The 15253-nt window shown below is 37.1% G+C and overlaps 2 protein-coding genes across 4 annotated transcripts in view; both read left to right on the top strand.

The window, feature by feature from the left end:
- Nucleotides 1–1929, top strand: part of LOC110458885 (ATP-dependent RNA helicase DHX36-like) — a 39745-nt gene extending 37816 nt beyond the window's left edge. Inside the window, exon 29 of one of the 3 annotated variants that reach the window (XR_002463835.1) lies at nucleotides 789–873. Coding sequence is in view for 2 of the 3 variants with exons in the window: in XM_021510842.1 (XP_021366517.1) it covers nucleotides 789–1049 (261 nt within the window). In the remaining variant the exon portion in view is untranslated. Of the gene's footprint in view, nucleotides 1–788 lie in introns of all 3 variants that reach the window. The other 2 variants (XM_021510842.1, XM_021510844.1) reach the window with 2 other exon arrangements.
- A 5477-nt stretch (nucleotides 1930–7406) lies between these two features.
- Nucleotides 7407–13378, top strand: LOC110458905 (galanin-like G-protein coupled receptor npr-9). Its single transcript, XM_021510874.1, has 2 exons — nucleotides 7407–7509; nucleotides 11197–13378. Exon 2 carries the CDS (start codon nucleotides 11226–11228, stop codon nucleotides 12519–12521), a length of 1296 nt encoding a protein of 431 aa, XP_021366549.1. The 5' UTR covers nucleotides 7407–7509; nucleotides 11197–11225; the 3' UTR covers nucleotides 12522–13378.
- Nucleotides 13379–15253: the final 1875 nt, after the last annotated feature.

Below are 15253 nucleotides of genomic sequence, written 5' to 3'. Positions count from 1 at the left end.
TTGTAGCTTCCTAGGAAAGAGCCGAACAAAGTTTGAGAATGAAAATGACCTTGACCTTCTTTTAAGGTCACATGAGGCAGATATGTCAAACACTTTAAACGACTTCTTCTGAAGAACTGGTAGTTATAAAATCTTAATATTTGGCAGGTGGCTTCCTGGGAAAGAGCCAAACAAAGTTTGCGAATGAAAATGACCTTGACCTACTTTCAAGGTCACAGCGTTCAAATATGTCAAACAGTTCAAACAGCTTCTTCTGAAGAATTAAAAGGCATAAAATTATAATATTTGGCTGGTGACTTCCCGGGATAGAGCTCACCAAAGTTTGCAAATGAAAATGACCTCAACCTACTTTAGAGGTCACAGAGGTCAACAACATTTTAATGGATTTGTTCTTGAGAACTAAAAGGAATGGATTCATAAGATTTGGCTGGTAGCTTTTTGGAATAGAGCTAACCAATTTGAGAAGGAAAATGACATTGACCTACTTACAAGATCACAGGGAAAAATATGTCAAGCAACTTCTGAAGAAGAATCAAAAAGCATAGAATCTTAAAATAATATTTTGCTGGTAGTTTCAACAGATGGAGCCAACAAAGTTTGCGAGGGAAATATTTTTAGTGCAATATAATATTTAATGAGAATATTTTGCTATGACTGCTTAAATATTCAGGTGAGCGATACAGGCCCTCTTGGGCCTCTTGTTTTCATTTGCTGTTTTGGGAATGTGAAAAGTGTTTGTACAACCCTTGACCGCTGTTTTCATTCACGAATCATTATTTTACTTACAGGACCTTCGACAACAACTAGACAGAATATTGGAGGAAAAGATCAAGCGGCCAGGTGTGACAGACTGGTCCAAAAAAAGCAGAGAGGGGGCTGTCATGTGTGCCATATTAGAGCTTCTTACAACAGAAGAGGTAGTCAAGTACGAGGACCATAGAGACCAACACCAGGGTCAGCGCAGTGACCAGTGCAATGACCATAGAGACCAACACCAGGGTCAGCGTGGTGACCAGTACCAGAGACATAAACGTTTTGATGATAGATGACAAAATCTATAGATAGACCTAAGAATATGGAGTGATGAATATCTTGGTCAAAGCAGTGACCAGTGCTGAGATGATAGCGACAATAAGGTGAATGGCAACAGATACTAGAGGTGTTGTTTGGAGTGCAGGTAATAGATGTGTTGTTAGGTGAGAAAATGATTTCTCTCACCACCACTACAGGTTTCCTCACTCCTGACTCATGGGATAGACCTGCTAGGTGTTGGTAAACATTTCTGGTTTCCCACTAGTGGGCAACACCTCTAATTATGACATCAGGTAACAATGCTTTGCGACAGTTGGCAACCTCTCTCTCACTTTAATAAACAACAGCAGCAAACAAGAAGTAATTCGAGGTTCTAGAATAACTATGGCTGTTAGTGTTTCCTGGTTCCTTGTGCAGGCTCCAGCATGGCTCGACTTTTGTATCTGTACTTGATGCTTGGTGATACAGAAGGTACTTTCTTATTCTTCAAGTGAAGCGAAAAAGAAAACAGTTTATCTATAATAGATAACACCCAATATGACACTAAACTCTATCGTTTTTTCAAGTCGTTGGTTGGTAACACTCCAGCTCCAACTTTAGTCCTATCGTTTGTGGTTTAAGGATATGTGCACTCCACAGGACTTCTGCCTGTTCGTATCGGTCAAATTAAGGTAACTCTTAAAAAGACAATTTTGTTTGTACTTTAGCAGCATGAAAAATGTAACCCTCCAAATGACACTTCAAAGGATACTTCCATCTCTGCGTACTTTAGCAGTATACTGTATACGGAGGCACGATAATCTAGTGGTAGGACGCCGGGCTCGTGACCGAAGCTCTGCTTGTTTCAGTCTACTAAGATGTAAATGAGTACGTGGTTGGACAGTGCTAGAATTGTTGAATGCTAGCTGTGAGCGCCGAAATGGCAGCACCGGCCGTATGCTCCCCAGGGAGTTGAGAAAGATATTGGCTGGTTGCAAAGGGCCTATAACCAATTATTATTATCATACATGTACCTGAAAAAATTCACACAGTTTAACATTCTCTTTAAATATCTCGCCCGCTGTCATGAGGGCAAAGAATTAATCATTACACCGAACATTATCAAACAAAACAATGAACATACCTATCAAATTTGAAGGGCGAAATTAACATTGGGCATAGCTCGAAAATTTCACTGGGCATAATTTTTCGGGTATGCAGAAATACTGGTAATACTCCAAATGACATTTTGACGACTGTCTGTTGCTGAGTGGTTGTTGAATGGTAACACTCCAAATAGCATATTAGTCTGAACTTCAGGAGAAAGGTTATGTGCCAAAGTACAATGTACATTCCGACTTCTATCTAGTAGGTAATGAACTGATTCGCCAACTCACAATAATAACTCGGAAACAATTGCAATTCATAGATCAAAATTGTAATTTTTAACTAGGAAAAATTACCTTCTAATTTAAAGCTCATTTGCTGAAAAGTAATTGTGAGCTTATATAATATCACACGATACTTCTTTCATCTATAATTCTGGCCACGTGACCCGGTACCGAGAAAGACATCCCACGGCTTGCTACCTTCTCCTCTTTCATAGTTATGACAGCATCTGGCTATGCTGAAATGTTTGGGATCATACCAAGTTGTTAAAGAAACTGCTCAACGAAAAAATTAATTAAAACTGATTCATTTGATCAGGTTTCAATGTTGTTCGCTTCTAGCAATGAACTATTAAAGGGACATCAGGTAAAAAGTCGTTGTTTTTTTTAATGAATGTATGTATTGTATGCACTTCCACTTATGTTACCTCGCTATCCCCATATTCAAAGTCCGTTCCAAATGTCCAGTTTGACCACTTGAATTGTTCGGGAAAGCCCTGCTAAAAATAGCACCGATAACGTCACCTGACTAGGCAGTTAACACAAGTGGTGCAAGCGCGATGAAACGGTTTCCAAAGGGGGCCCCAGAGAGGGGACGTCGGGCAACTGCAACCTCTTACCGCACTATGAAACCAGGTTATATGATTTCTAAGTCCGTATTCAAACTTATTGAACAGTAATTATTCATCATTAGAAGTTAATTGCACAGTTGCCAGTGTTCAGAATTGAAATTTCTTTAGCTTTAAACATAAAATTTGGTGCCAATAAAATTAAACAAGGGATGGGGCACAAGTTTTTACAATTGATCACAGCCTTCTCCGGTCATACATTTACAATTAAATGTCAGCAATGATAATATGCATAAACATAAAGTAGATATATTTAAATATATATTGAATTTAATACCGGAATGTGGCCGGTACAGATGGTACGGGGCTAAACACCTTCCCTACACCAAGGGACAAACCTTTCTGATTTTTTTGCCGGGGCAGAGGAGGCCGGGTATTCATACTAGTACTAATTTAAATCTTGCATGTAAAAACAAAAATAATCGTTTAATTCAGCAATATAATTAAATCATACCATTTTATTGAACCCGGTAATATTATAAATAATGTAAATCCACGGACTTGGATAACACGTATCTCGGTGACCCAGAAAATACGCCGTGGGTCATCACAACAGTTATCCTTGGAGGGCCTCATGGCAAAATCAAACTAACCAGTCACTTATCCCTTCCTTTCGCNATAAACAGCGCTAGCATTTCTGTCGATTCCATTTCAGCTTAACCGGCTATCCGGAAGAATACATGCACCGTACTAACTGCTACGGCAGTTATTTTCTCCTTTGAATACTGCCCACCTGCAATAATGATTCCGTAACGTACTCCTTGCGCTATCTTTTGACCATTTGGCAACTTTTCGTTTCGTAGCTGACACGGTACAACACTTTTCTTTCGCTTACTTCACACGGCCAGTCATTTTGTTTACAAAGAAATGGTGTGCTATGCGCATGCGCTAGTAGAGGGAAATCCCTGAACAAAACGTTGGTCAGACAGGTAGAAATACCGATGATTTTCTTAGATTTAATCATTTTTATGAATCTATTTCAGCCAAATCCGATCGTTATTTTCCATAAGGAGTCTCATTTGAAATGTTTATGTAGTATTTGAAAAAAAGACAAAAAATAAAGTTACTTCACCGTGATGCCCCTTTAAAGCGTAAAGTCATATATTTTTTTTAACCTTAGTCGACTTGGTACGAAAAGATATAAAGAAAAAGTAATACATTGGTAACGTATGCAAGAAATTTAACTCAATCTTAAAAGACACGTTTTCAAATAATGTCTTTTTTGATCATGTGTTGTATATCATGTGTGAAATTGCATGTATCGATAAAGATTTGTTAATGATTAGAATTTGTGGTGGATAAAAGTATTGATATAAAGATATATAAAGATGTTAACCTAGATTTTGACTATTTGTACATCGGGGCTAACTCTATGTGCATATTTCTGGATTCCATGAAGTCAACAAGCATGTATGAAATGATTTCACAAATCTGCAAGTAAATTTCAATTGATATTGTTTTAATGACCAATAGCTTTAATTTATTATGTTGATGAAAATAATGTAGGACCATCGACTACAATCATTGTACCAAAAGACAAAGGAAATTAACAATGCACATTGACCCCCTTACGAGAGGCACGTTCAGATCCTGGTAGAGAATAGGAATAAAGTCGAACCCTTTCTGACCAGAAAAATAACATCACTCACATAACGAGGAAGTGTCCAGGACTTCGAACATACATATACGAACATTCAAGGCGTTTCAAAAAGACATCGTTTACAATTACAAAGCAGGACTGCACTGTGCACTCATGTGGAATCACTTTACGATACAAATACTGAAAACGAGGCTGTCTCATAGAATCACTTAAGCGTAGATCAGAAGAAGCTTAAACCACTCTTGGTAAGGTCGAGGACTTGGTAAGGGATAAGAGCACATCAAAACCTTTTTGGTTCAAGGTCGAGGACTTGGTAAGCATATCAAGTGAAACCCAACATACCTATGTAACCGTATTAAAGAAAATGATATGAATCCTTACAAAATAAGAGTAACAAAAGATATTGCAAATCCCATGCTTTTCTTGGGCATAAAGGGGAGATGAACACTTTGTAAACCAGTATCTTTATTATCAGATTAGCAAGTCGTGCCCGCTTGTAATGATATACCGCTAACGAGGACCGCCATTGAAGTTGCAAGTGCTGCACAGGTGTCGAAATGTTAAACTTCAGTTGTCTTTTCACAGTTAGTATATCGCAACGACTTCATGAGAAAATAACATCTCATCCAGATGCTTCTTCAAAAGCGAACAAAAAGGACTCAAACCTCTATTGTAATGGGTTGGAATTGGACCATGCGATCACTGGTCACTCAATTTTGAAGAAATCTTTAGAGTACTGTATAAGTGTAAATTTTCGCGGGGATTAAAATGTGCTTTTATTCGTGCTCTCTAAAGATAACGCGAAATTAAATACCCAGCGATTATTAATACCACGAAAATACAGAGATAAAGAAAAGACCCTTTTACTGCCGAACTATGGAGATAAAACACCATTTTGTTAACGTATTTTACGTTATTTCGATAACACTCCTGTAGAATAAATTCCAATTACCCAAATACAAAAGTAACCTCGTGAACGCAATATTTTTAATTGACCATGTTGCGCGAATTTTAATCCCGGCAAACTAGTTCTGATCATGTTAACCGCTTAATATTAGCCCTGCACAATTATACAACTATCCAGTACCCCACCAATATTAATTGAATCGTATGACTCGTAAGAGATGATCGTCATCTACTCTACAGTCATCCCAACTTAAGTTCCTTAAAGGAATCCCTATTGAAGAAAAACATGGTATACATACTATGGTATTAACTGTGATAGATGAACTCATGTCAACAGCTTCGTTTGATCATCGAGCTGATCACAAAAGGAAGCTATCATAGAAAACGGTCAGCTCTAGCCACCAACCAGAACTGTACTGTAGACAGATCTTACTTCAAGACGGAAGTGTTTTTAACTAGTATTCCACGACTACATACAATGTATATAACCTTCAATATGACATCGGTATCCCAATAGAGCCAATTTGACGACGATGTCACCAGACACTACGTGATTAGAAACCCACCACTCCTTTATCCGTGCGTTTGAGTGACTGAAATATAGACTTTCTGACTTTTGAGGTCGTAGATAATATTTTGGTGTCATTAACTCACGCTAATTGGATTATTCACCAAAGGAATACACAGTTAACTGATTGTCTCCCAACATTTTCAGCAGTTTTTCAACTCTGAACAAAAGCCAGTAGCAAACTAATTTGATGTGAATAATGCTCTCATATTATTTGATTCAAGACCAATATTCTGGATATACATTTTACCCAAATGTCGTCCAAACGAAAATGTATTAAGAACAAGCGCCACAAACAACAAAGTACAGTCAGAGGTCTTCCACGTTGTCATTTTCTAATTAGATCCTATGTTAGTTTGCTTAAGCATGATGAGTTAATTGACCAAAACTATCTATACGGCAAAATTACACACTGTCTATGGGAACGACGTCAATGTATCTTTTCTGTGATGGGATGAAAAGTGATATCTCGACAACAGAGACCCAGATAATGATATAAATAATACCACAATAACGCTCGATAATTCTATAACAGGATATTTTGATATTTTGAAAACAGTTAAGTAACGTAGAATATAATGGAAAACAGAAGGAACATGAAAGACATTTGACATCTGGCTGTAGAAGACGTGCACAACAGATAGTCCATTCTGTTTTAACCCCTTTTATCATGAAGAATACTTTATGAAATTAACTCACAGATGCTCCACGTGCACCCACTCCACATTATGTCTATTATCATGAATATTGATGGAGGGCAATACTCGTTTGAAGCTGAAGAAATGTCCCCGAAATTGCCCTTTCAGTGTTATTTGAATATTGAGAAATTTGGTTTGAAGCTGACTGAGGCATTTCAACCACTTGCCTACTTCAGATATAACAGAAATAGGTGAGTTGTTCAGGACATATGGGCCTCTTGTTTGGTTATTGTTATATAAAAATGGAATTACATATGGCATGTCTGAACACTCGGGGGGGGGGGTCTGTAATGAATCTGTATTATTAATGAAATTCCAGGCCTAAAAAAGCTTTTTTTAATTTGGTTGATACGTAAGCTGATATTCTTACTTGCTCAAGTGCAACCGTCTGCAAGTGTTTTCTGTATCATAACACTGAAAGTAGTGCGACATTCCAATATTCGTAATTGTTGTGCGTTTACGACTGTTTGTGAAAATACTTCTTCCGGCTGTCTACTGTGTAGACTAGCATAGATGGATGATTGTAAATCGGTTGGGAAAACCGAAAAAACGTGTGATTGAGGAAGTAATTTGACCGAGATAAAATTTCAAATCTTAGACATTTCACTTCCTGTTACGGGGTCGCTTTAAGTAGCCTGTCTCGTCGATTTTGTTGCATATATTTGATACAGTGAGGTTCAGCGTGGGCTAGATGTTAGATCATTTTGACATGCCAAACTGTNTTTCGTTTCGTAGCTGACACGGTACAACACTTTTCTTTCGCTTACTTCACACGGCGAGTCATTTTGTTTACAAAGAAATGGAGTGCTATGCGCATGCGCTAGTAGAGGGAAATCCCTGAACAAAACGTTGGTCAGACAGGTAGAAATACCGATGATTTTCTTAGATTTAATCATTTTTATGAATCTATTTCAGCCAAATCCGATCGTTATTTTCCATAAGGAGTCTCATTTGAAATGTTTATGTAGTATTTGAAAAAAAGACAAAAAATAAAGTTACTTCACCGTGATGCCCCTTTAAAGGGTAAAGTCATATATTTTTTTTAACCTTAGTCGACTTGGTACGAAAAGATATAAAGAAAAAGTAATATATTGGTAACGTATGCAAGAAATTTAACTCAATCTTAAAAGACACGTTTTCAAAAATAATGTCTTTTTTGATCATGTGTTGTATATCATGTGTGAAATTGCATGTATCGATAAAGGTTTGTTAATGATTAGAATTTGTGGTGGATAAAAGTATTGATATAAAGATATATAAAGATTTTCACCTAGATTTTGACTATTTGTACATCGGGGCTAACTCTATGTGCATATTTCTGGATTCCATGAAGTCAACAAGCATGTATGAAATGATTTCACAAATCTGCAAGTAAATTTCAATTGATATTGCTTTAATGACCAATAGCTTTAATTTATTATGTTGATGAAAATAATGTAGGACCATCGACTACAATCATTGTACCAAAAGACAAAGGAAATTAACAATGCACATTGACCCCCTTACGAGAGGCACGTTCAGATCCTGGTAGAGAATAGGAATAAAGTCGAACCCTTACTGACCAGAAAAATAACATCACTCACATAACGAGGAAGTGTCCAGGACTTCGAACATACATATACGAACATTCAAGGCGTTTCAAAAAGACACCTTTTACAATTACAAAGCAGGACTGCACTGTGCACTCATGTGAAATCACTTTACGATACAAATACTGAAAACGAGGCTGTCTCATAGAATCACTTGAGCGTAGATCAGAAGAAGCTTAAACCACTCTTGGTAAGGGATAAGAGCACATCAAAACCTTTTTGGTTCAAGGTCGAGGACTTGGTAAGCATATCAAGTGAAACCCAACATACCTATGTAACCGTATTAAAGAAAATGATATGAATCCTTACAAAATAAGAGTAACAAAAGATATTGTAAATCCCATGCTTTTCCTGGGCATAAAGGGGAGATGAACACTTTGTAAACCAGTATCTGTATTATCAGATTAGCAAGTCGTGCCCGCTTGTAATGATATAACGCTAACGAGGACCGCCATCGAAGTTGCAAGTGCTGCACAAGTGTCGAAATGTTAAACTTCAGTTGTCTTTTCACAGTTAGTATATCGCAACGACTTCATGAGAAAATAACATCTCATCCAGATGCTTCTTCAAAAGCGAACAAAAAGGACTCAAACCTCTATTGTAATGGGTTGGAATTGGACCATGCGATCACTGGTCACTCAATTTTGAAGAAATCTTTAGAGTACTGTATAAGTGTAAATTTTCGCGGGGATTAAAATGTGCTTTTATTCGTGCTCTCTAAAGATAACGCGAAATTAAATACCCAGCGATTATTAATACCACGAAAATACAGAGATAAAGAAAAGACCCTTTTACTGCCGAACTATGGAGATAAAACACCATTTTGTTAACGTATTTTACGTTATTTCGATAACACTCCTGTAGAATAAATTCCAATTACCCAAATACAAAAGTAACCTCGTGAACGCAATATTTTTAATTGACCATGTTGCGCGAATTTTAATCCCGGCAAACTAGTTCTGATCATGTTAACCGCTTAATATTAGCCCTGCACAATTATACAACTATCCAGTACCCCACCAATATTAATTGAATCGTATGACTCGTAAGAGATGATCGTCATCTACTCTACAGTCATCCCAACTTAAGTTCCTTAAAGGAATCCCTATTGAAGAAAAACATGGTATACATACTATGGTATTAATTGTGATAGATGAACTCATGTCAACAGCTTCGTTTGATCATCGAGCTGATCACAAAAGGAAGCTATCATAGAAAACGGTCAGCTCTAGCCACCAACCAGAACTGTACTGTAGACAGATCTTACTTCAAGACGGAAGTGTTTTTAACTAGTATTCCACGACCACATACAATGTATATAACCTTCAATATGACATCGGTATCCCAATAGAGCCAATTTGACGACGATGTCACCAGACACTACGTGATTAGAAACCCACCACTCCTTTATCCGTGCGTTTGAGTGACTGAAATATAGACTTTCTGACTTTTGAGGTCGTAGATAATATTTTGGTGTCATTAACTCACGCTAATTGGATTATTCACCAAAGGAATACACAGTTAACTGATTGTCTCCCAACATTTTCAGCAGCTTTTCAACTCTGAACAAAAGCCAGTAGCAAACTAATTTGATGTGAATAATGCTCTCATATTATTTGATTCAAGACCAATATTCTGGATATACATTTTACCCAAATGTCGTCCAAACGAAAGTGTATTAAGAACAAGCGCCACAAACAACAAAGTACAGTCAGAGGTCTTCCACGTTATCATTTTCTAATTAGATCCTATGTTAGTTTGCTTAAGCATGATGAGTTAATTGACCAAAACTATCTATACGGCAAAATTACACACTGTCTATGGGAACGACGTCAATGTATCTTTTCTGTGATGGGATGAAAAGTGATATCTCGACAACAGAGACCCAGATAATGATATAAATAATACCACAATAACGCTCGATAATTCTATAACAGGATATTTTGATATTTTGAAAACAGTTAAGTAACGTAGAATATAATGGAAAACAGAAGGAACTTGAAAGACATTTGACGTCTGGCTGTAGAAGACGTGCACAACAGATAGTCCATTCTGTTTTAACCCCTTTTATCATGAAGATACTTTATGAAATTAACTCACAGATGCTCCACGTGCACCCACTCCACATTATGTCTATTATCATGAATATTGATGGAGGGCAATACTCGTTTGAAGCTGAAGAAATGTCCCCGAAATTGCCCTTTTAGTGTTATTTGAATATTGAGGAATTTGGTTTGAAGCTGACTGAGGCATTTCAACCACTTGCCTACTTCAGATATAACAGAAATAGGTGAGTTGTTCAGGACATATGGGCCTCTTGTTTGGTTATTGTTATATAACAATGGAATTACATATGGCATGTCTGAACACTCGGGGGGGGGGTCTGTAATGAATCTGTATTATTAATGAAATTCCAGGCCTAAAAAAGCTTTTTTTAATTTGCTTGATACGTAAGCTGATATTCTTACTTGCTCAAGTGCAACCGTCTGCAACTGTTTTCTGTATCATAACACTGAAAGTAGTGCGACATTCCAATATTCGTAATTGTTGTGCGTTTACGACTGTTTGTGAAAATACTTCTTCCGGCTGTCTACTGTGTAGACTAGCATAGATGGATGATTGTAAATCGGTTGGGAAAACCGAAAAAACGTGTGATTGAGGAAGTAATTTGACCGAGATAAAATTTCAAATCTTAGACATTTCACTTCCTGTTACGGGGTCGCTTTAAGTAGCCTGTCTCGTCGATTTTGTTGCATATATTTGATACAGTGAGGTTCAGCGTGGGCTAGATGTTAGATCATTTTGACATGCCAAACTGTTCACTCGTCGAATTAAGATGAATTCGTCTCAAAACATTACGTTTTCGTTGGAAGAAGAAGATTACGACGAGTTCAAGAAGAATGGTATTCCTATCACGGCTTATCTGATAGTTCTATGTGTCGTCGGGACGGTTGGAAATACACACGTGTTTCTGACATATTTTCTAAAATATAAGGCAAACGTATATAAAACATTTATACTGTGTTTAGCTGTCGTGGATTTACTCGGATGTGTATTTTGTATCCCAGCAACGCTATATATCATCAGACATCCAAACACAGTGCAATCGTCGCTGTTCTGCAAGGTAAACCGAGCCGCTTCTTACTTCGTGGGAGCGTTTTCCTTGTTGATTCTGGACTGCATAGCTGTGGAACGTTATCGGAAGGTTTGTCAAGCCACTCGTGTCCAGTTTACGATAAGGACAACACGTATATTGTGTGCTGCAAACTTTGTTTTTGTGTTGGTCGTGATTGTTATTCCAGTGACTATCATTTACGGCATCAACCGGAAGCAAACTCCTACTCATTCGTTGCTAGGCTACGAATGTACAGTGTTAGATCACTTCAAAAGTTCAACGCTGACAAAAGTGTACAGGGGATTTATATTTTTCATATTCGTTCTATTATTGATCGTTTCAGTTGTGTTGTATTCTTTGGTCGTTATGAAGATTTATGCTCACCAGAAAAAGCACAAAAGCACAGATGACTTGCCAAGAACAATGTGTTGCATGCCTAGATCTAAACATAACGGAAGTGATTCCCTTTCCTCAGAAGATGGCCGCAGCACCAACAGATATTCTCAAGAGAAGGACATATCAAGTGATCTATCAATTTCGGCCACAACCGCACCCGGAAGTTTTGCTTATAATGTTTCTACAGAGCGCTTTGTTTTGTCGACAGATGCTCGCGTCGTTAACGCAAAGACTAATATCTCTGAGACAGGTTATGACGACCAGAAACGCCAATTAACCGGAACCGGAAATACGTATCTTGACGCATTAAATGAACGCAAGAGAAAAAAACTTGACAGAAGCAGAAATATAACTATGGTTTTCCTAGTCGTGTCAATAATGTCGTTCGGAGGTTATCTCCCCTACCTATTATCCACCCTGGTTCGGAATATCAGCAGATCTTTATTTGAAAACTTTGCAAGCAATTATGCAGCCCTGGACGTCTTCATTCGGTGGATGGTTTTCCTTAACAATGCCATTAATCCAATAGTGTATGGTTTTATGGATAATAAATTTCGAAATGAACTATCAAATTGTTACATTAAAATGGCGCGTTGCTGCTGTGTTTTTAGACGTGACTAATAAGGCAAGTCATGTATTTTTGAAGATAGAATAATCCTCCCGCTGCGAAATAATGACTAACAGGGAGTTCTTTGATGCAGAATCATGACTGAAAATGACTTTTCCACTGCGGACGACAGGTAGAAACCTGAAAGATATATTCTGCTTTGCGTTACTTACATTTTGCACGTTACATATATTAAAACATGTACATTTCTAGACGTGAATATTTAATACTGTGTTTTAATAGATACAAATTGCAGTGATAAGGACGTGTATTATAAAGAACGGCGATGTTACCAGGTAACCCCCATCCTCGAAATCAACGGAGTTATGCTCACTTTCGTTTTCTGCACCATTGGAATACGGCATGAGTAAATCGAAGGCACGGAGTTAGTTATTTGAATAAAGCCGGGTAAAGAGAAGCAAACCAGTAGCTTGGCTGATACCTGCCTTTTAAAGATTTCAGGGTAGCGAAACCCGACTTCAAAGCGAGTCAATTTTACCGTTCATTGCTGCGCGATTCTTTTTTTTGAAGTGCATACAGGATCAAATTAGTGTCCTTTTATTATTCACACAGTGGCGCATACATATTCTTCGATTTTGTCATTACTTATTACTCCATGGGTGCAGCGAAGAAAGTGAGTTTAACCTTTGGGATGAACCATATTATTTATGTCTGTATTACATTTGAAAAGGATATTTAAAGTTAAACGTGAAAAGCAACTTAATATTGTATCACTGAAACATTTGATAAGTTTATGAAACACCTAAATTGCCATAACAAAATGAAGCATTTGGTTACGATGTTTTGTGATTTACAAGTCTACATTAAACAGTCGAAGCTGATGTAGTATATGTTAGTGAAAGACGTAACTTGATTGTGATGTGAAAGTTACTTTTTGTCAACAGTGAAACACGTGTTTATTATTATGTTGTGGGGGTAACTTTTTGTCCATAGGGGATGTTAAAGCAGTCGACGTAAACTGTTAATATTAAAAGGCTAGGGCGATATTACCTATAACTGTACGCTTCTACAAACAAGGAAGTTGATGCGCTTGCCTGCGTGTATATCAACACAATGAACTCATCGTTTACCCGACTTCTATTTTGAACGTTATTACATCACCTCCGAGGTGAATGTTTCGACGCCTGTTATCACCTATTTCATCACTCTCAGATATGAATTAAATACACCGTTAAATGTAAACTTTTATATATCTTTTTATCATACATGCGGGAATTAGATATGACAGTCAGTATTTATATGCAAGACATGTAAATTGAGAATGACTATGAAATGGTATCATTAAACATTAAACATTGAAGTTAGGTAAACAGTCTAGCTGCTCTGTAAACATTTGTTTTTTGACCAGGGACATTATTAAAAAGTTAATAATTCCACTGGCGTACATATGTAAAAAAAAAAGTTTAATATCTTTACGATAATGCAGAATAGGTCAAAATCGTAATACAACTTATCCTCTTATTTAAAACACTGATTAACAAGTTGAGGAATTTATTCTATCTGATATTGAATCTCCCTTGACAATGCCTCAATTTTGGCCTTTAGTTGAGCGTTCGCACCTGTGAGGCAGGCTTTGGGTTCTGTCCCCTGGCCGAGACATACCAGAGTCTGTAAAATGGTAGTTTCTACTCATGCTTAACGCTCAGCTATTTAGGAGTGGGACTTAATGACCATAGCTGTTGATAAGACGTTACACAATACTAAACCAAACTAATTTATCTGATATTGACGAGCCAGTGTTCATTGAAATCAATTCATAGTTTAAATAACGGACGAGAGCAAATGATAATTGCAATAGTAAAGCTAAGAAGCAACAGAGCATAAGGAGTCCATGAAAGCATAAATGAAGTATGCTGTGAAATCAGATGTGTTCGTGGGGCACACCTTCTTGGTTTCCCGACAAAAAACACCATATCGTTGGTACATTGATTCGTGGATTACGAGTATTCTCCCAAACCGAGAATTGCTTTATATCAAACTTGTAATTACCTCGTGAACCTCTGACCTATTGGATGAAGATTACCAAAGAAATCAACAAAATTGAAAACACCACGAAAATGACTGATTTTACAGTATATGACTTCTGCTTCCTTGTCTATTTTGTTCACCGCTTAATATTATACTGATGAAAGCAGGCGAAATACCGAGTCATTGACCGTTAGTACCTTAAATCCTATTAATTGAAACAAATGTGACCCTGAGGATCTTGGTACTTTGCAGTGTTGTTACCCTTATATTATTTTGATACGTACTTAGCAGAACCAATCACGCAATTACCTTGTGGATTAACCTAATTTTTGTCCTGAAAATACTATGTCAGCAACAAATTGACGGTTACAAAAAGTTCTGAAAGCTTTTGAAAAATACTGTCATAAGAGGAAACTTCAAATGAACTTTACAAATTGAAAGACTGAGCCACACGCTTTATATATGTCTAGAAAGGACATGTATTATTTCACTGGTATTTCTTCGATTATAATGGAATCATGAAATAAAATTGCATCTTAAAGACACTCCAATCAATATTTGTGAATCTTAAAAAGCTATTCCAGTCAGGATTGACGAATCTTTAAAAGACACTCAAATCATGTTTAAAGAATCTAAACAGACACCCAATCAGGATTTTATGAATTTTGAAAACACACTCCAATAAATGCATTATCACAGTTGTATCATACAAGTGTAATTCATATACACTTATCTATAAGAAATGTATTCCTTAAGT

This window comes from Mizuhopecten yessoensis, unplaced genomic scaffold, assembly GCF_002113885.1.
Source record: "Mizuhopecten yessoensis strain PY_sf001 unplaced genomic scaffold, ASM211388v2 scaffold9847, whole genome shotgun sequence".
In the NCBI taxonomy this organism is placed as follows: domain Eukaryota; kingdom Metazoa; phylum Mollusca; class Bivalvia; order Pectinida; family Pectinidae; genus Mizuhopecten; species Mizuhopecten yessoensis.
Note: the sequence above shows the minus strand (reverse complement) of the source record. Positions and strands in the feature narration are given on the sequence as shown.

What these genes read in the sequence shown, in the direction of transcription:
- LOC110458905 (XM_021510874.1), top strand. Translation starts at nt 11,226, where the DNA reads ATGAATTCGTCTCAAAACATTACGTTTTCGTTGGAAGAAGAAGATTAC.